At 47.5% G+C, this 21,957-nt stretch overlaps 1 protein-coding gene across 2 annotated transcripts in view; it reads right to left on the bottom strand.

Annotated features, from left to right (window-relative positions):
• Positions 1-21,957, bottom strand: part of dscamb (Down syndrome cell adhesion molecule b) — a 144,783-nt gene that overhangs the window by 8,040 nt on the left and 114,786 nt on the right. For both annotated transcript variants that reach the window (XM_035385264.1, XM_035385265.1), the window contains exons 14-30: positions 21,691-21,819; positions 20,932-21,099; positions 19,408-19,478; positions 18,371-18,611; positions 16,542-16,688; positions 12,672-12,827; positions 12,029-12,162; positions 11,352-11,505; positions 11,010-11,127; positions 10,511-10,674; positions 9,957-10,055; positions 8,059-8,247; positions 6,150-6,440; positions 4,114-4,290; positions 3,393-3,423; positions 2,730-2,845; positions 1,979-2,128 (exon numbers count right to left, since the gene is read on the bottom strand). In XM_035385264.1, coding sequence (XP_035241155.1) covers positions 1,979-2,128; positions 2,730-2,845; positions 3,393-3,423; positions 4,114-4,290; positions 6,150-6,440; positions 8,059-8,247; positions 9,957-10,055; positions 10,511-10,674; positions 11,010-11,127; positions 11,352-11,505; positions 12,029-12,162; positions 12,672-12,827; positions 16,542-16,688; positions 18,371-18,611; positions 19,408-19,478; positions 20,932-21,099; positions 21,691-21,819 — 2,535 coding nt within the window. The remainder of the gene's footprint in view (positions 1-1,978; positions 2,129-2,729; positions 2,846-3,392; positions 3,424-4,113; positions 4,291-6,149; positions 6,441-8,058; positions 8,248-9,956; positions 10,056-10,510; positions 10,675-11,009; positions 11,128-11,351; positions 11,506-12,028; positions 12,163-12,671; positions 12,828-16,541; positions 16,689-18,370; positions 18,612-19,407; positions 19,479-20,931; positions 21,100-21,690; positions 21,820-21,957) is intronic.

The raw sequence follows: 21,957 nt of genomic DNA, 5'->3' as shown, positions 1-21,957 counted from the left end.
ACTTGGCCAGAGGAGTATCGCTTTACTGAGCCCCTAAATTTCACAGTCCGGCTCCCTGTGTTCGGAAGCGATCGTGCTGCCTGGACAAAGGAGGTCAGGTGACGCTCGAGCTGTTAAATATGTAATTAGTTCGGCTCCACCGCAGCGGAGGAGCGCAGGGTCTTCACTGCGCTGGCGCAGGCGAGCAGCTGAACCCGCTTCAGGGGTGCGTGCGAGGGTCATGTGATCTATTCCGTCTCACACCTCGCAACCGTGACATCCCGCCGCGGCCCTCAGGGTCAACTGGTGGCAATTTCAGGCCTAAAAGCACGGTAGTCCTCCAAGCCTGAAGTGAGAGGCACCGCAAACTCGCACACTGCCTATCTGCCTTCAGTGTGAAGCTGCGTGAAGTAAGCATTTTGAAGAGAGACTGTTATGTTCACAGGAGAATTTTAGACACGCTTTATTCCAGATTTCAGGACCAGAACACGACCTAGAGCAGTGATTCCCAAATCTGTTCCCGTGATCTACCGCCCTGTAGGTTTTCACTCCAACCCTAACAAAGCACACCTCATTCAACAGCTAGAGCAGGGCTGCCCAACCCTGTTCCTGGAGATCTACCATCCTGTAAGGTTTCACCCCAACCTAACAAAGCACACCTCATTCAACAACTAGAGCAGGGCTGCCCAACCCTATTCCTGGAGATCTACCATCCTGTAGGGTTTCACCCCGACCCTAACAAAGCACACCTCATTCAACAGCTAGAGCAGGGCTGCCCAACCCTGTTCCTGGAGATCTACCATCCTGTAAGGTTTCACCCCAACCTAACAAAGCACACCTCATTCAACAACTAGAGCAGGGCTGCCCAACCCTATTCCTGGAGATCTACCATCCTGTAGGGTTTCACCCCAACCCTAACAAAGCACACCTCATTCAACAGCTAGAGGTCTATCTGAGCTGCAGTAAAGTCAGGTGTGCCAAATTAGTGTTGAAATGAAAACCTACAGGACAGCAGATGTCCAGGAACAGGGTTGGAAATCGCTGATGCAGAACGACCCCATCATAAACCGTGACCGTGGATGCCTGCAAACCACTTAATGCCAGAAATCCAGCCCCATTAGTGGAGCTAAAATCACGTCCAGGTTGTGGTCAGTTCACCTGTGGTTCATACTCGGTTTGTGCTTAATTGGTGCCTGAAGTCTTGCAGCGGGCACCACCAGCTGATGGGGGGCGAAATTAAATGATCTGAACAGTTTTGCTTCTTTGGGAGGTTCGAAGTGGTGAGTCTCACGCTAAACCTGTTCAGGGTGGACATATCAGGTATTGTTACAGCAATGCTTAATGCAAACCTTAAAACAAGTACATGATAAACTAAGCTGGCTCTCGCAGAAGAGGTTTAGCCTCACTAACCAGCTTACAGAAGAGGTTTAGGCTCAGTAACCAGCTTACAGAAGAGATTTAGGCCCACTAACCAGCTCACAGAAGAGGTTTAGGCCCACTAACCAGCTCACAGAAGAGGTTTAGACTCAGTAACCAGCTCACAGAAGAGGTTTAGGCTCAGTAACCAGCTCACATAAGAGGTTTAGGCTCAGTAACCAGCTCACATAAGAGGTTTAGGCTCAGTAACCAGCTTACAGAAGAGGTTTAGGCCCACTAACCAGCTCACATAAGAGGTTTAGGCTCAGTAACCAGCTTACAGAAGAGGTTTAGGCCCACTAACCAGCTCACATAAGAGGTTTAGGCCCACTAACCAGCTCACAGAAGAGATTTAGGCCCACTAACCAGCTCACAGAAGAGCTTTAGGCTCAGCAACCAACTCACAGGATCAGTAAATGGTGGATTCTAATGTTTCAGTTCATGACTGCCCGCAGTGCTGCCGTAACTGAGTTATATCTTCCAACACAGCCCTCCACAGCATGACTGCGGGAGATTAAGATGGATCAGGATTCGCTGCTTCTCGCTCTGGGAAGCGAAAGGCGGCTAGGGGGTCGGGGCTTACTGGTTCCGGGTCGGGCGTCAGACACGTCCACCAGAGGCCCGGTTGCCTGGGAGAGGGACTGGTAGTGAACCGTGTGCGTGACGGTGGACGACTTCTGCTTGGACGTCTCTCCAAAATCGGCATCGGTGAGCAAAACCGTAGACCTGTCATCTGAGGGAGAGAGAGAGATGTCACTATGGCACTCAGACTGATCACACAACTGCAAGAACACTACGGTACTAAGACTTGGCTATGTATGATGACTCTTGCCATGTCTTACCATAGTACACTGGATACACGCAGTCTACATTAACATTTTAATATTTTTGATTTAGCTGATGCTGATCCAGAGCAACTTGCACATGGTAACATCCTGTACACACATTTATTCAGATTCTTTAGATTCAGATTCTTTAATGAACACACAGCCAAGGCTGGTGGAATTTGTGAGCGGTACAGAATAGTAAAAAACAGCAGGGACCCAACATTTAACGCCAACACCACAATAATTTCTGACACAGTACAACATCCCAGACAATTTAACACAATACATTATGAGACATCAGACACAGAGCATGATAGACAGCAGACAGGGGGACAGGTAATTAGCAGAGGGAGTTCAGAGTTCTTGTAGCAGTGGGATAGAAACTGTTTTTGAAACGGGTTGTTAACTGAAGGAATTCAGGTTATGCATTACCGCATGAATTAGGGGACTGTTTTCATCCTTGCATTGATAACAGCAAGGGCCGAGTGGGGTGGGGGCGGGGCTTACCGATGGTCTCCATGGTGTCCCTCTCCTCGATGAGCAGCTGGGCTCTGGGGATGTCGATGTGCATTCTCAGCGTCTGCTGCTGTTTGTTCACGGTGTCCGGCGTGCGCGTGTTCTTACTGCCACACACACACACACACACACGCACAGAAAGATTAGCAGGCTTCTTACTGCCACACACACACACACACACACGCACAGAAAGATTAACAGGCTTCTTACTGCCACACACACACACACACACACGCACAGAAAGATTAGCAGGCTTCTTACTGCCACACACACACACACACACACGCACAGAAAGATTAGCAGGCTTCTTAATGCCACACACACACACACACACGCACAGAAAGATTAACAGGCTTCTTACTGCCACACACACACACACACACACACGCACAGACAGATTAACAGGCTTCTTTCTGCCACAGACATATCTCTCTTGTGTAGATCCATGTTATAACAGCATCATAATTTAGACAATCTTGTTACAACTGCTTTAAATGCCGAGCACATTACCATCTCTAGTGAGTGTTGGATCAAAAGTATACTGGCACTGAAAGGTCATCTACACTGAACACGTGGTCCAATTGTACACATGTAACTCAGCCTGCCATTTTGCAGAAAATCTACATCATTCACCAACTTCTCAGTTTCTCTTACCTCATCAGCATTTCTGCCAAGCTTTTTGCATCTGTGAAATAAAAAATAGAAATCAGATATAAGTTAGTTGCAAGCTGAAGGACAGGAAGTAAACAGAATTGTGGGAACTTGCTCAATTACTGATCTTTAATGATAGTCTATACGTGTGGCTAATAACTTCTTGATCGAGGCTGCAGATTGCACCAGTCCAGAGAAAAACACATCTGATGCCACCATGGAGCTTGCAATGATCGCTTTTCAGGAAATTATTAGGAATAATTGATAAAGCTCAAATTGGATTGTCCTGTTCACTTTTAATTGAGTTTAAATTAGAAAAAAGGACTTAAAACAGAAGGGCTCCTGAATTAATGAAAGAGGAGTCTGGCTTTCCCATTCTTCACTATGAAGGCAATCTTGTGTGAAAGCCACAATCGATGGGTGGTGAAGTCCATGTTCCTTCTACAGGACGGCACAACTGCCAGGCAGTGAAAGTTGTGGCTTTCCACTTTCAGAGAGGTAATGAGTGATGTGTGTGAGTGTGTGTGTGAGTGTGTGTGTGTGTATGTGAGTGTGTATGTGTGAGAGTGTGTGTGTGTGTGTTTGTGTGTACGTGAGTGTGTATGTGTGTGTGTGTACGTGCGTGTGTATGTGTGAGAGTGTGTGTGTGTGTGTTTGTGTGTACGTGAGTGTGTATGTGTGAGAGTGTGTGTGTGTGTGTGTGTGTTACGGGCCACAGACTCGCCCCGAAGCCTCTTCAGCCTCTGCTCCCTCCTCCTCTTCCTCATCAGCATGAGCAGGATGAAGAGCAGCACGATGCCCAGGAGGATACAGGAGATGGTCACCATCATCTTCAGACCCTCGTTGCCGCCCATGCTGACCTTGCTCTCGTCCACAGTCTTCAGCAGCGGGGGGATGGTGCCTGGGGGAACGCCAACCAAAGCAGGCCTCAGTCATTACTACTGACCCAAGATCAGCTGACACAGACCCAATCCAACACATTACCAGTGGCTGAACAGAGCAACGACTGACCCAGGATCAGCTTAATAATCATAAAGTAATTTGTTTCTTCACACAACAGCACTACGTGAACTGTAACCACTGAAAAGATTAAATGAAAACAAGAAAATTAGGTTACGGTATGCATTTGTTTTTGTGAGTTGGATGTTGGGTTCTTGAAAGGATGTTGAATTATGTTTCACTGATTATAGAAGCAATACAGCACCACCTACTGGAAAACATTGGAAGTTCACTTTTTCAGTTTCTCTTGAGAGTGCAACATTATGTTAAACAAAAGAGTTGTGAGCTATTCTCAACAAATGCAAACATTTGTATATACCAGAAGAAACCATTACACTTGCCACATTCACCCAAATCTACTTCCTGTTCTTAAAATGTCCTATTGGCAAAAGGGAGAAACTAATTTCCAAGACTTAAATTCTGTTCTTGGAAAAAAACAAAATCCACGTTTCGTACTCAAATAATTATATAAATGATTATGTGCACAGTGCCTGAGATTTAAACTCTAAAAGGGCCACTGCTATAGTTTACCGCAGGATCAGCGTGTTAAGGAAAGCACGAGGCGAAGAGGCAGAGCGGAGGAGCGAGAGCAGTAGTGTCGGCTTCTTGCTCTGGCAGCTTGTCCCAGCTGCATTGCAGAGCCGTCAGCGTTTCCCCTGCGTTTCCTCAGCATTTCCCCGGATGTGGAACTGAAAGTTGCCAAAAGACCTTAAAGTGGCGGACGGGGAGAGGAGCTGTCCTGGAATGACCTGCAGCAGGCGACCCTATGGGGGGGTGGGGGCTAACCTTTACAATGCCTGCAGGTGCATTAAATCGCTCAGTCACTGGTGCCTGCTGCCCTGGGGGGGGGGGGGGGGGGGGGGGGCAGGTTTAATTGAATCAGCGGCGATCGATGCACCTGTGACGGACGTGCCGTAATTCCCCTGCTCTCTGCCCTCCCGCGTGGTTGCCGTGGCAGCTGGCGTCAGCGCGGAAACGGAGTTATTTTACCGCCTCATCCGTCACTGCAGCGCCCGGAGTTCTTATCTAACGGCCGTGGGCAGAACGGGCGAGGGGGCAGGACCACTGCCCTGTTCACTGCGGGGGGGTGGGGGGTGGGGGGTGAGGGGGGGGGGGACAGGGGTAAGCCCCTTTCTCTCCTCTCTCGGCGTGATACCGCAGGAGAGAGCGTTTAAATCTTCCCCCTCCAGGCCATTACTGTCCCTCTCCCCTGTCATTAAAGCTCTGAAAAGCGCTGAGCTCGGCACTTTGTGTGAGAATACGCTCGGTTTTCTTTTCTCACATCCAATTTGGATTGATAAAAGGGCTGTGTTGCTCCTGGCTCTGGCAGACTCTTGATTTAGGCCTGTAATATTTTGTAGCTACAGTGGGCATGCTCCAACCGGCAGGGGGGGGGGGCCTTCGTGACAGTAATGAGGGGAGAAGCTGAGCTCCCAGGTGTAGGCAATGAGACATGCACCTGAGTCTCTCCTCCCATCAGTGGCAGCTCTCTCATGCATGTGGACTGTAGGGTGTAAAATAGCCACTGGCTCTCCTGTCGTACTGTGTGGCCTGTAGAGTGTAAAACAGTCACAGACTCTCCTGTAGTACTGTGTGGACTGGGGAGTGTAAAATAGCCACTGGCTCTCCTGTAATACTGTGTGGACTATAGAGTGTAAAATAGCCACTGGCTCTTCTGTAGTGCTGTTTGTGTGGGCGAGGCAGGGTGCGGGACAGGGTGTGGGGCGGGGGACCGGGTGCGGGCTGCGGGGCGCGACTCACTGCCGTCGGCGTTGAGCGTGGCGAAGGTGGCCTTCTTCTCGGCGGAGCCGGCGCTGTTGGAGACCTTCATCTGCAGCTCGTACCAGGTGGCCTCCTGCAGGTCGTACAGGATGTAGCTCTTGGTCAGGGACGTGCGCTGCGCCGTGGTCCACACCGCCGTGTCCACGGGCCGGTACTCCAGCGTGAAGGACGTGATCGGGCACCCCCCGTTGTTCCAGCCAATCAGGTTGAGCTTGACCCGGGTGGAGTTGATGCTGGCGAAGAGCTCGTGTTCTTTGGCGAATTGCGGTTCTGTGGAGGTTTGAGAGAGAGGAGGGGTAGGTGTGAAACCTGAGCATATGCTGAGTTTGGTAATAATAATAATAATAATAATAATAACAATAACAATAACAATAACAAAATAATAATAATAATAATGACGATAATAATAATAATAATAATATTTTTATGTGTGTAGGATTATATCCTGTGCTTACAAAAATAAACTTTAAAACGCTACACTACTACATTAACACATATTCCTTATTGGAATTTTCCTATGCCTGTAGCCTTCCTCAGTGCTGGACTGAGCTGGTTGTCATCAGGTGATATAGGGTCAGGTCACATGACCTGATGATGTTGGCCCACATGGCCTGGTGGTTGATGTTGTGGTTCACTCAAAACCTTTATCACCTGACGTCACCCAGCTCCGCTCACCGCTCAGGAAGGCTATCGGAATAGCCCGGCAAGGTGTATTTTTTAGCATAGCGTTTAAAAATGTATTTTTGTAAACACAACAGAAACAACAAAAAATAATAATAATAGCCTGGTTTAGAAGCACCATTCCACCTGAAAGTGTAAAAAGAATCAAGTAGCCAATTGTGATGTGCGTTTTATCTGAAGATAGGACAGGTAAGGTAGGGTGGGAACGTGAGATGGGTATAAATGGCCATTGACTTTGTCCAATCAATAGAAGCATGGGAGTCCTAGTCTCGCCCTTGTCCCTGATTGCATTTGCCTTCTCTGTAGGCCCAGTCATGGACCTGAGCCTGCTGTGCAGATATTTACCCTAAATGTGCTGTATTACAGCGCTCTCCTCGAGCCAGAAACAGACATTTAAACAGACTTAAGGGCACGCACGGACAAAGGGCAGGGCGGCCAAAAACGGGAAAAAGGAATTGCGCCCTACGAATTAGGCTGTGTAATGCAATCTGTGTGAAACACAGAAAACCAGACCAACAGCTCAAAGCACCATGATGAATTTTAGAGGAGAACTCTTGGAACAACTTACATTGTTATTAAACATGTAGCAGCGATGTCTAATTCATTCCAGGGTTTATTATCCGATGTTTGTAATATATTTCATCACTATTTTCAATTTTTCGCTTGCTATTCGAAGTCAGGCTTCTTCTGGATCTGTTCCAGTCTGTTCTTTTCCTACGTTAGCCAGAACTACCCTCACAACCCCCCTTCGTGAGAACGTTAGCTAAAAGGCTAAAAGTAAAGATGGAGATTGCGGTCACGCCGAAATTCCCTGGAATACTGAGGCTGCTAGCGAAGCCAAAATTGGTATGTCCTCTAAATGATTGATTTCTCTCAGCAGGAGTATTGCAGAGAGTTGCTTAGTGGGGATTCCTGGCAAAAAACCCTGACCTGTTGTCCCTAAGGGGTTGAAATGATTATCTGACACTTAGAGTTCGTGCTATAGTGAGTCGAAGTCACACTCTCCAATTAAACACTGTGGCAATGACCCCACGTGATGTCAGCGAGTGTTTTAAGCTGGAGTTACCCTTTAACGCAATACCTCTCCCAAGTGTTGCATCATAACTCTCCTTTGACCTCCTAACAGAGGGTTTAACGGCAGGTCAGCTCTTGGCCTGGTGTTGGGGCTCTGAGCGTGCACCCCGTGGAGGGTGGGGAAGGAGCGCACCTTTCCCGTGCGTCTTGGCCTCGATGATCTCGCTGATGCGGCCCGGGCCCACGCCGTTCTGGGCCGTGAGGGTGAACTTGTACCAGGTTCCGCACTTGAGGTTCTCCAGGCGGTACGACCGCTCGCTGGGGCTGATGGGAAAGTTTCCCCACTGCTCGCTGTTGTCCTCCGAGTACTGCAGGATGTACCCTACGAACAGGAAGGAGGCCTCAGTGCGACAGAAAGGAAGTCTCAGCGCGTCAGGAAGGAAGTCTCAGTGCGACAGGAAGGAAGTCGCAGTGCGACAGGAAGGAAGTCTCAGTTCGACAGGAAGGAAGTCTCAGTGCGACAGGAAGAAAGTCTCAGTGTGACAGGAAGGAAGTCTCTGCATCACAGGAAGGAATTCGCTTTGTGAGGGGTCCGCCATCAGTCATAAACACATATAACACATCATTTCATTCAAACCCATCATCTGAAATACCAGTCCTATTATATACACATGACTTTACATTTATAATTTTATTCTAAACAAGTTAGGTAAACAGACGGCATATTTCCAGCTTTGCCAGACTTACAGACTCTGCTTATAAGCCTTGTGAGAGCAGTGCAGTTCTGGGGAATAACACCGCCCGGTCTTCAGGACAAGACCAGTAAGGGCTCAAGGTTCAGGCGTTGGCTCAAACCGGGAGATTCAATCATAAATATAAGACACACGGAAGTGGGTGAAAAGTAGAAATGAGTGTTGTTGTTTTTTTTAAATTCAGACCTGATGAAGATCTATTAGGAAGGAAACTTCGTCTCAGTTCTGTCCTTTGGTATTTTACCAACAGAGGTGTGGAACATTAAGAGTGTGAGATCTCCCTGGAATATTGCACTTATCAATCATAACTGTAACCCTTATCCCCACCTGCCTTCTAGACTTACAGCAAAGAAACCACTGCCACAGTTATTATCATTCTTTCACATTTAGGACCAGCACTTCAAAGGTGACTCGAGAACCTAAAAACCCAGGAAAGGTGCACGGTTGGACACCCACCCTTTATAAATCAGGCCTGAAGGTTATGTCACTGAATTCTTTCCCAGAGGCGCATTTTGAAAAATTACTTTGTATTTTATAGTGAACCTCAAATCAGCTTTGAGCTCCAACTGGATATGCATGCTAAACCATTTTACGGTCAACTACGCTGTCCTGCGAAAGAGATTTTCATCTCAAGAGACCTTTTCTGCTTAAATGTAGATAAAATCCGTAATGTTTTTCAAAGAGCAGCTGTAGGTACCCATTAATGGTACTCGTGACCGTGAAAATATTTGGGCTTGAACCAACCCCACGCGAAAACCTATTACACAGACCCGCTGAACTGAAAAGACAGTAAAGATGTTTTACAGACCGAAAATAAAACAACTGATTAACAGTAGCTTCAAACTGGATTAGAGATATTAATGCTAATCTAATTCCAAAATATAAAGTTAGCAGGTGAATGTTGAAAAATTTAACTTTGGGAAAGGGTGAAAGAATTGGGATTCTATACAAAACACTTCATTATGAGATTTCATTACACCCTTATTGATATATCCAGCAGGGTATGCTATATCCCCGGCCACCATTTTGTTCTGTGCTTATTATTCTCTGTGATAAATGACCTAGTCGCCTAGTTTTGACAGGGCCTCCTTCTGAATAAAGGTTTTAATTTTCTTCTCCAGACCCTCTCTCTCTCTCTCTCTCTCTCTCTCTATTTTCTCTTCATTTTATCTGCCCTATCCATTCTCAATAATCTCCTACAAAGAAGAGTGCTGGAGTGGAATTGGACCCTTAATGATCTTCGCCAATGTCACAGGGGCTGCAGGTGGTGGGGGGAGGAGGGGAGGGAGGGGGTACGGGTCCAGTTTGGTCACGTAATGGACAGGCACGCGGGACGCACCTCGGATGGAACTTCCGCCGTTGTCTCCCGGGACCCAGGACAGCGTGATTGACGTGGTGGTTGTCTTGGTGACCGTCAGGCGCGGTTGGTCTGGAGGAACTGGAAAGAAACGGACGAGGGGACAGCCGTCAAGCACACACTACAAATCAGTTCCGTCATTACCAGACTGCCTGAAGGCTAAAGGCTACTTCCACTGACGCACTCCTTTATGGCTAATGGGGTGTAGCACAGTGCTAATAGGCTAATAGGACGGAGTGTAGCACAGTGGGTAAGGAACTGGGCTTGTAACCGAAAGGTCGCAGGTTCGATTCCTGGGTAAGGACACTGCCATTGCTTCAGTATATATCCAGCTGTATAAATGGATACAATATAAAATGCTATGTAAAAGTTGTGTAAGTTACTCTGGATAAGAGCGTCTGCTAAATGCCTGTGATGTAATGTAATGTATTGGATTTGCTACTATAGAGTAAATGACTATAAGAGTGAATGTAAGCTGATGTAAGACAGAGGGTGCATTTGGGCTTTTCTCTCAACATCACGGGCCTCCTGCTTACCTTGAACCTGCAGGTTAAGGACAATTTCATCGGAGCCCCAGCTGTTGCTGGCCACGCAGCTGTAGTACCCAGAGTCCTCCGCTTTCACAGTGCGGATGACGAAGCTGCCGTTGTTATGGATGCTCCGCCGTCCGTCGATCAGCACTGGGGCCGGGGTCCCGTTGCTGAAAGGAAAGGACAGGCCATGATCGATCATTCCAAATTATCACAACACTTATATGGGAAACTTGTTCAATACGTCCACGAAACGTGTTCAGACACTGAAACATTTAAAAGGCCCGGCCAAAAATGAACATATCTGTGCCTGCTGTGTTCTTCTCTTTTTTTTACTCCAGTGCATTCCCATTGATGAAACCTAATTTCTATACGCCAGATATTGCATATTGAGTCACTGAGTCAGAGGTGCAGTGCTGTGATTCTCGGTCACTGCAGCACCATTGGCCGAGCCGCCATGGCTGAGCCGCCATTGGCCGAGCCCCAGCAGAGAAGCTGTCCTCACCTTCCCTTCAGCCACTTGATGGTGGGGGGCGGGTCTCCGACGGCTTTGCAGGGCAACACGATGTCCTTCATCCAGGGCGTGGTGACCGTCCCACTGAAGGTGAGGATCCTGGAGGGAGCTGGGGAGGGGTAAGAACGACCCTCTCAGTCCCAAATGTGACAGCAACAAAATGGGTGACAAAGCAAGAGACAGACCTTTCTGGAAATGTTTTTTTCTGGCACTGGATTGGTCACATGGAAAGGCGTGATCTTTCATAATTCCAGTCTCACAGACTAAGGCACCGGTAGATCAGACAGGCACATAACAGTGACGTGCGGCCATTTTGGAAACTGCCCCTCGCACCTTTGGCCAGAGGCTCCACGGTGATGATCTCGCTGGAGTTCCCCCGCCCGGCCGCCGTCACGGCGACCACCCAGAAGCTGTACTTCTGGTTGCGGCTGAGGTTGGTCACGCGGTGGAAGTAGATGTCGGGCGCTGCCTCGAACTCGCTGACCCCCTGAGGAGGGACAGGGGAGGAGGGGCGTGAGACGCGACCGAAACACGACCGCGGCCGGTCCCAGCTCGGCAAGATCCAAACTTGGCGCCAAAACCCACCTCTGCTTCAGTTTGTTTCCCGGTGTGGATACTCAACCGTTCGGAATTTGCAGTTATAACATCATACATTACAGCACACTTCAGCCTGGTCTTACAAAAAACAGCGAACACTGCGATAATATCAGTCAGATTTGAACTAAGGTATTACCCTTGTCCAGCTTTGTGAAGCCCCCCCCCCCCTCCACTCCCCCATCCTCCACCCTTAGCTGGACACTAACAGGATGAGATAAGGCTGTAAGGGGGGGTGTGGGAGGGTAATTTATGAGCGGTGTTCCCTGGGATACGTGACAGGTGTGCGGATGCCGGGTGGCGGTGTGGGGTGGTGGTGAGGGGGGGCGGGGGGTGAGGGCGATAAGGAACAGCCGTGAGGGGAGGGGCAGGACCCCAGGAGGGGTGATGCAGTGCCGCTGTCAGGGGAACCGTACCGTGGAGTAGGGGTTGGAGCAGAAGACGGTGTATTTCCAGATAATGCCGTTGAGCTTCAGGGGGGGCAGCCAGGAGACAAACACCACCGAGTTGGTGGAGGCGGCGGCCTTCACGCCCGCGGGGGGGCCCGGGACTGGACAGGGGCGGAGTGAGAGAGAGAGAGGGAGGGAGAGAGATAGAGGCCATGTCACGTGATGCACACCACACAGCCCATCTACTTCTGCTCAGTGACAGTGAGACAGTCATCACCCAGCAGCATTACCCTTACCCACCTAGCGGACAGGGGCAAACATCACAAATCTACCCTCCCTCACCTGATTATTCCCTAAATATTCATCAGAATTCCTCATCAGTTACTGTAACTGTACAATAGAAGAAGAAGAATCTAAAAAAGTCTGCTTTTTTCAAAATAATGCATTCACATACACATTTTAAAGCTGTCTAAGAGTGGACATGGAGGCTGAGTTAAGTGATATCCCCTGATATCTAAACGACAATACCTTCAATCAATGCTGCTGCAATGTGAACTTGCTTCTTGTGTATGTATGACCGCAGATGTACACGGTGATTTTCAGTACGATCGGCGTGTCGTTTGGACGAGGTGGCGCCCCCCTACAGGCCTGCCCCCGCGCGCGCCCTTACCGTCCTCCTTGGTGCGGGTGAAGATCTGCTCGCTGCGCACCCCGTCCCCCGCCCGCGTGAACGCCAGCACCTGGATGCTGTAGTTGGTGTACTTCTCCAGCCCGTCCAGCTCCAGGGAGTCCTGGGAAGTCGTGACGTTCCTGATCTCGCCCAGTTCTACAGGGAAACGGGGAAACGCAGCCGCGCAGAGACAGGTTAGCGCACACGCGCAGAGACAGGTTAGCGCACACGCGCAGCGGTCATGATCCAAGTACGCCACACGCTCGAAGCGTTCCACGCTATTTATCAAAAACATTTAAATGTGAGAAATACCGATGGAAATAACAAGGAAAATGTTTCCATACTACTGTATGGATGTCAGGTTTAAAGTGTGTATAAGCACTGGCTTTCACACGCTTTCACAGAGAACCTCAACTTCCTCAGTTGTAAATAGACCTGATGGTTTCGAACTATCAGTGCTTTCCAAACGACTGTTGTCTTTGTTGCTGTACGATTAGGTCCCATATTACTCTCACTCAGATAGGGACCTGGGAACATAGCTAAATTTAATTGATCTGAGGTTCACTCCCTTTATAAAAATAGCAGAGGCTTACTCCCTTAGTAAAACTAGCTGAGGCTTACTTTCTGAGGTAAAGTATATGAATGTTAGTATCCATATAAATAAGAGCTGAGGCTTACTCTGTATGTAAAAAGAGCTGAGGCTTACTCTGTACGTAAAAGAGCTGAGGCTTACTCTGTGTATAAAAAGAGCTGAGGCTTACTCTGTATGTAAAAAGAGCTGAGGCTTACTCTGTATGTAAAAAGAGCTGAGGGTTACTCTATGTATAAAAAGAGCTGAGGCTTCCTCTGTATGTAAAACGAGCTGAGGCTTACTCTGTATGTAAAATGTGGCATTCTCTGTATATAAAATGAGCTGAGGCTTACTCTGTACGTAAAAGAGCTGAGGCTTACTCTGTGTATAAAAAGAGCTGAGGCTTACTCTATGCATAAAAAGAGCTGAGGCTTACTCTGTATGTAAAAAGAGCTGAGGCTTACTCTGTATGTAAAATGTGGCGTTCTCGGTATATAAAATGAGCTGAGGCTTACTCTGTACGTAAAAGAGCTGAGGCTTACTCTGTGTATAAAAAGAGCTGAGGCTTACTCTGTATGTAAAAAGAGCTGAGGCTCACTCTGTATGTAAAAAGAGCTGAGGCTTACTCTGTATGTAAAAAGAGCTGAGGCTTACTCTGTATGTAAAATGTGGTGTTCTCGGTATATAAAAAGAGCTGAGGCTTACTCTGTGTATAAAAAGAGCTGAGGCTTACTCTATTCATAAAAAGAGCTGAGGCTTACTCTGTGTATAAAAAGAGCTGAGGCTTACTCTATGCATAAAAAGAGCTGAGGCTCACTCTGTAAAAGAGCTGAGGCCTACTCTGTATGTAAAAAGAGCTGAGGCTTACTCTGTGTATAAAAAGAGCTGAGGCTCACTCTGTAAAAAGAGCTGAGGCTTTCTCTCTGAGTTATTACATCCGCGTCATTAACCTCACCCGGGGACACCCTGGAAGACAGCCATGTGATTTCTGCTTAGTGCTTTGTATATCCTAACGTCGCACACATTAATCTCAAGCACCAGCGAAATTAAGCAATTAAAACAGCAAGCGTCTTCCAAGAGTGTTCGATTTTAAAGGCAAAATGGAGCACTCTGCAGACATATGCTGTTTTTATATGGCTCCTGACAACACATTTGTGATCATATTAGCATCACCTTTGTCCTCATCGAGTATCTGTGTTCAATTTATTTTATTTTCTCAGTTCCCTCTTATTTGTGGAGGTAGCAGTGCCTATTATCTTCCATAATTATTATCATCAAAATTATTACGAGAATAATTACCAATCAGTCAAGACAACTTGCGTATTTAGATTGCATATTTTAATGATTATGTAAGTGCATTTTTTGGTTTGGCACTGAATGGATCTGTTTCAGGTACTGCAGCGCACGCACCAGCCAAGGGGATATGGTTAGATAGGATAGCGCATTACCCTATCTACCCCTATCTAACAGGGAGCATGATACACCTCCCCTACTAAACAGGAGGAATACCAGAACCCCAAACAACACCACTGTCTACTTCTGCAGCACTGGAGAGATCTGACTGTCGGTATAAAAAGGCACTCCTTTGTTGACACATATATATATATATATATATATATATATATATGTAATTGGAAAGGTATGAGAAAATATATATGTATATATATATATGTATGTGGTTGGTTGGTTGATTATGGAAAAGCTTGAGTATGTGATACTCAGGCTGACCATTGGACTGCAGCAGACTGAGTTTCCTGACTGAACTTGCTCGGTGCATTCCATGCGTGTTGCTCATTTATCATGTTGTATTACAGGGGAAGGGATATTTTTCAGGCCATGCATTTAGACAATAGTCATGGAGGCTGAAAGCCAACTTGTAGCATCTTCTGACACTGCATGTACTCAATATGGCTTGCGAGGTAATGAAACAAAGTCAGTGTATGAATAAGACATTATCAATGCTAATTTTATCCCTCTGGGTGAACCTAAGGGCATTTACCTGTTCAGTCATTAATTCATGCATTACGAGCCTTGTTACAGTAATTTATCCGCTGTCCAAACACGAGCACACGTCCCAGACCAGCTCTTAACACGTTTAAGTCAGAAGAGGCGTGCGATACACTAGTGGCACAGGGCAGGCCGATACCCTGCAATCCTCATCAGCTGGGCAGTGTATATTTCAGCCTGTCACACAGAGCTGCAGCTCCCCCGTGTGGTAGAGACTTGGGAGACGGATCAGTGTGTGCTGCTAAAAAGAGCTGAAACAGCACCGTGGGCCTCGTGGTCCTGCTGTGCCCCGTTTCCTCGCTGCTGGGGCGATGGGATGCGACAGGGGCGGGGTCGAAGGCAGCCTCCGCCATCAGACTCCATTGCTCTGACGAGTCACTGTCAGCTAAACTACGTATAATAATTTTTTTCCCGGGGGTGGTGGGGGAGGGCTGGCAGAGGGTGATGGTAGTGGTTCTAGTAAAAGCTCAGCCAATTACAGCGCTCAAGATGGGGTCTGATACACCTGTACAGACTGACCAGGATGAGTTAAAAGAGCAGTATCAACAGGCATGTGTGTGCTTTCGGCACAGAAACCCAAAAAAGGGTGGGACAAACTTAAGAAGGGGGCGGGGCAGACTCAGAGGGGTGAGACTACACAGAGAGGGGTGGGGCAGACTCAGAGAGGGGCGGGGCTGACTCAGAGGGGTGAGGCTACACAGAGAGGGGTGGGGCAAACCCAAAGAGGGGCGGGACAGACTCAGAGAGGGGCGGGGCTGGCCCAGAGAGGGGCGGGGCTGGCCCAGAGAGGGGCGGGACAGACTCAGAGAGGGGCGGGGCTGACTCAGAGAGGGGCGGGACAGACTCAGAGAGAGGCGGGGCTGACTCAGAGGGGTGAGGCTACACAGAGAGGGGCGGGGCAAACCAAAAGAGGGGCGGGACAGACTCAGAGAGGGGCGGGGCTGGCCCAGAGAGGGGCGGGACAGACTCATAGAGGGGCGGGGCTGACTCAGAGAGGGGCGGGACAGACTCAGAGAGAGGCGGGGCTGACTCAGAGAGGGGTGGGACAGACTCAGAGAGGGGCAGGGCAGACTCAGAGAGAGGAGGAGCTGATACAGAGACGGGCAGGGCAGACTCAGAGAGAGGAGGAGCTGACCCAGAGAGGGGCGGGGCTGACTCAGAGAGGGGTGGGACAGACTCAGAGAGGGGCAGGGCAGACTCAGAGAGAGGAGGAGCTGACCCAGAGAGAGGAGGAGCTGACCCAGAGAGGGGCGGGGCTGACTCAGAGAGGGGCGGGGCTGACAGAAGCTCACCTCCATCGGGCAGGTTGGCCCAGTAGATGATGCGGAAGCCCTGCAGGATGCCGTTCAGCGCCTCTTTGGCGGGGGTGGACCAGGACAGCGAGATGGTCTCTGGGGACGTGGCTGAGGCCTGCACGTTCTCCGGGGGCCGGCTGGGTACTGCGGGGTGGGGGGTGGGAGAGCAGGGGAGGTGAGCAGGGCCGACAGAGGCTTTCAGGAACATGCTAAACACGAACATCGCCACTCCCACTTTCAGAACTGCCTTTATTTCTGATTTACACATTTCTGAATGACAGTACACTACAAATGAATGAGATAAAACATAAATACACTACTTTGGCCTCGATTTATCCTCACCATTAAACACCAAATATAATACAGAATTACAGTTTTTAAAGTATAGGCTTAATTTAGTTTAGCAGTTACCAAACTTGGGATGACAATCCAATAAAAACACCTCCTTAAATTATTATGCAAGTTAAAAGACGACATGTTAAAATGGCTTGGTTGAGTCTGAGTCTGAATCAATGACTACATTTCCATGCACACAATATTCCAGTTATTGCCATTGTTCCGAATAAGACAATATTCAAAATAAGCTGTTTACATGGCTCCTGAGATATTAATGTTCTTTTCATAGTTTTGTTTACATACAGACTTAAATAGTCTGATTAAAATGGCCACGTAATGTTACGTCCCTTAAGCTCTTTATTCACCTGTCTAATTTTAAAAAAGTAGGATCATTTCTCCCTTCATCCAGGAATGTAGTGTCTTTTTTTTGCAGGGCCCCATCCTTGTGCCCTGTGAGCTGCTAGCTGTCTGGCTCATGTTTAAAATGCAATGGGTAGCCTAGCAACAGCAGTGCTGAGCATAAACAACACCCTCAGGCCGTATGACTTGCAATCTGTCGTGAAAACCCAACTGGAGATGGATATTCTGAATAAGCTGTATACATGTATGTATATGTCCAAATAGCGCTCCAATAACCAGGATAATATCGGCATATTCCATGTCTCGATCAGAATATGCCAAATTCTAAATAAGGCCTTATTTGGGGATGTTTAATCAGAATACGCTGTTTAAATTACTCATATCTTATTTGGGATATTGTCCTATTCGGAATAATATTGGAATATGAATGTGCATCTAAATGGACCCGACTAGGAAAATGAAAGCAGGCAATACATAAAATCTCCATAAGATGGCAGCCTAGCCTAAACTTTACAGCCTCCGCCATAAAAGTGTCATGGCAATATAAAAGCTACAGAGAAAAAGACCGTTTTGGAAGAGAACAGAGGTGTAAAAATATACGCACGTCAGCACATATCACATCGGTTTTTTCTTCTTGATTTTTTAAAAAGAAATGCACTTCTATGCTCTCCAAGTTTGGAAAGCCTCCTGTCAGTTTGGGAGAGCACAGCCTAGCATACAGTCTTCTCTGAAACACACCTGCAACACTAACAGTTTTTTTTCCATTCTGCAGTCCTCCAATTACACTTGGGGGCAGACAGGGGGCGCACTATGAGACACTCGCCAGCTGATACCCCTCCCATCCTTGTGACGTGCTGTAATATCTACCCTTTCCCCCACTGCAAGGTTTCTGAAAATTTAGTGGAGGCCACAGTTCAGATGTAACTAGACAAACATTCAGTCTTAAATAGCGTGACTGGGGCAGAAGAAACACAGGGTAAACAATATATTTGCCACAAGTAAAACAAAACACACAAATTATCCCGATGGTAAGGCTAGAATGTGCCAAATTATGATTTAGTTTTCATTTACATTTTTTTTTTTTTTTGGGGGGGCCGTGTACCCCTTTAAGAGAGAGAATAGCGACTGACCGTCCTCCAGGGTGGTGGCGATGACTTCCTGGGACGAGGGTCCGGTGCCCGCGCGGTTGGTGGCCTGCACCACCACCCCGTACTTGGTGAACTTCCTCAGGTCGTCCAGCGTGATCATTTCGCTGTCCCCCGTGGTGTCCATGCTGATGATGTTGAACTGGTAGCTGCCGCCCGTGCTGTACTCCCTGTACCCCACCTGGTACCCCCGGATCATGCCGTTCTGCAGGTGCTTTTTTGGGGCCTGGGAGGGCGGGGGAAAAGAAGGGGAGGGGCAGACTGTGAGGCTACGTGGAGCCAAGAAAGGGGCGGAGCCACCGTAAGCCATCCTGAGTAACACCGTACGCTAACAAGAAAACACCGTAGACTGGAGAACAAATATGGACGAAGTCACTGCGACATCACCCACTGACTCTCCACGGGCTTGGTGAAAAGGGTTTTGAAGGCTGGGAAGTGTAGCTCGTGGGCGCCGGCATGTTGTACAAATTGGAGCCAGAGACTGTGCAGTAGGGACATGAATTCTGGTTGTCCGTTAAGTGTGTGAGATACAGTGATTCGGCAGTGATGCAAACTGCCCCTGATTCGTCCACAAAATGTTATCTTGTCCAAATAACACAATAACTTAACCAATCAGCACATAGGGAGACAACAGATGAAGAAAAAACACCTATTGCGACTACGTTGTCTTATGGGGGAAAAAAAATGATTGACTTCGTATTTTGATCATATTGTTACCACTGAAACAGGTGGCTGAAACACCGATACTGCAGCCAATCGCACTGTCGCTAGTGAGCAACGTCTCTAAACAAGACCAGGAAGTGAGCTTCAAAAACGCAGCCCGGCGTCGGCCGCTTGATAGGCACACATAACCATTCAGGACTATGAGAAATTCTGATCATTTATCCACTTCTAACACAGATCAGTATCCACAGTGCAGCATGTGGTAGCTCTGCTCCTCCATGCCTATAATGACCCTTGTGTTCAGTGTTTTTTTTATTAGAATGCATACGATCCCCCTCAGCAGCTGGTCATCTCCATACCTTCCAGGTGACCTTGATGCTTTGGGAGGAAATGGCTTCCAGCTGAACTTCCTGTGGGGGGCCATCGGGAGCTAAAAAACGCAACACACACCGTCACATCAGCGACAGAGAGAAAATCACTGTTTACAGGAAGCACAAGACTATGACTTTGCTTCAAACATTTTGTTTTGTGTGTCTTAAAATATAGAGAAAAAAAACATAACGTTTTAATCAGTTACTGCTATGAAAAATGAAGAATGAGGAGAGGGTGGCTCTGGTTATTGCTTTCTGAAGCTGAACTACATTACAAGCAGGGTCAAACAGCAGCAATAATGGCATTCTATAGATACATCAATAGATGGCGCTGAAGAGCTAAAAACCCTCATTCCAAACACAAACGTACAGGAAAAAAGGCCCGATGACTAACAGCTACATCATTATTTAAGATGTAAAAATTCCTCTGTGGGAATGTATTAGGGGTTTATGATTCTATAAATACATTATTTAAGTGTGATTATATCTCAGCCGTCTTTCATACTATCGTGGTTCCGGCAGCAAGAACAGCACAGCAATGTGTGCTTGTGTGATTAACTATATAAGAAAAACACTTAATCAAATAGAAGATATATTTTATACAATAATATTTATATGAAAATCAGAAATAAAATAAAGACAAGACGGCCAGAACGGAAATGATGTCGAAAGCACTGAATCATGGGTAAGAGGGAGTGCAGGGAGCAGCATTGCAGCAGGAGCGGCGGTGGTGAGTCACGGCAGGTCTGATTGATGGAGGGGGCCTGGGCACTGTGTGTGAGCTGCGTCGAGATTGGCGGAGAGGCCTGGGCGCTGTGTGTGAGCTGCGTCGGGATTGGTGGAGGGGGCCGGGCGGGGTAATGATGGGGGACCTGCCCCCCCCCCTCCCCCCCCCCCCCCCACCACAAACGGCCTGATGTGTGGTGCTGCTAGCTCACTGAAAAGCATGGCTAAAATGGGACGCCATAGTCTGGATCCACGCCAGATGTGTATTTAGGACGATACTAAAATATAATTACAATTAAATTAAGGAATTAAATTTGCATTTTATGACAAAAATAAATGCACAATTGCAAAATAAATGATATGATATACTACTAAATAACTATTATAAAAAAGAATAAATACAACTTGATATCCTATTGTACACATGTTTTATTGTAGACTTTCTATTATGTATATGTACCTAGATATTTTTTCCTATAGATATAGCTGGAGGTCCTACAACAGACAATGCCTTTCTGCCTGTGTGATTATCTGTTGCACATAAATGCATGTATGCATTGACTTTATTTCCCCTATGTATGTATACTGGTATGAATGTATGCATTGAAACACTGTTGCAAATGGCCACTGCCAGTGATAAAGTCATTGTAAAGTTTTCTTTAGCACTAATGACTGCAGCCAGAAAAGCTTTTCACATCATAGCATTTACGAACATCCCAGCATGCTTTGCAGTGGCTCTGGATTAGGGCCAAAGGCCTCACATGTTGAGCCCACTAAGGGCCTTACCGGCTTCGTCGGTGGTAATGGTGAGCTCGTTGCTGGCGTCGCTCTTGCCTATGTGGTTCTTGGCGAACATGCGGATGTTGTAGGTGGAGGACGGGTGGAGGTCGATGATGGTGGCCTGGTTTAGCTGCGGGGAGACATCTTTGGTTGTTTGCGCCGAACCCCAGGAAGCTGTGGACGGAAGGAGAACGCACACGGCGGACCGGTCAAACAGCCGTCAGGAGGCGTGCTGCAGAGGCCAGCCTGCATGAAAACTCATCCGTGTGTTTGCTATGTGCTTGCTATGCACATTCATAAGCAGTCATGCCCACTGACATAGTGTCCTATGCCAACATTTATTTCCTAAGTGCTATTATCAAAACATTGTCAATTAGCACATCATGGTACTGTCACCTGCTATACAGATGCCATTATATATTGGACATACATTGGACGGACATTTCATGCTACGATAGCCTACATCATAGGTGTCAATTATGCCAAACAAACTCGTTCATTCAGTATTACCAAATGTTATGCGGTATTGACACGTAATATGCAGGGAGATGTCCTCTCTTCAAGAGAGGGGAGACAGAATGACAAGAAAAGACTGGGACATGAAGCCAAATGTAATGTCCTTTGAGAAAAGGTAATTAAAAATGGCAATTATAATATATACAACAGGAGTATGAGACATTGGAGGGTTGTATGTGTAAGACGGGCACAGACGTGTCATACTTGGCTCTCAAACAATGATACAGTGAGACAGCTAGCCAGTCCTACCGGATTTGTTCTTGCACTCGATGTCGTAGCCAGTGATGGGGCTATTTCCATCGAAGCCCATGGTCCAACGAAGGGCGATTGTCCGATCCCGTACCTCCCGAATCTCTACCGCGGGAGGGTCAGGGGGTTCTGGGAAACACAGGCCGTATAATCAAAGCAAATGTATGAGTGTTCAGAGATTGCTGTGTTAAATGACCTTTAGCATCATTAGCTGAATGATTCCCCGGTTGGTATGACAGACCGCACTGCTAGCTAAACGATTCCCCA

This window comes from Anguilla anguilla, chromosome 12 (assembly GCF_013347855.1).
Source record: "Anguilla anguilla isolate fAngAng1 chromosome 12, fAngAng1.pri, whole genome shotgun sequence".
Classification (NCBI taxonomy): domain Eukaryota; kingdom Metazoa; phylum Chordata; class Actinopteri; order Anguilliformes; family Anguillidae; genus Anguilla; species Anguilla anguilla.
This window is presented reverse-complemented; position numbering and strand designations above follow the sequence as displayed.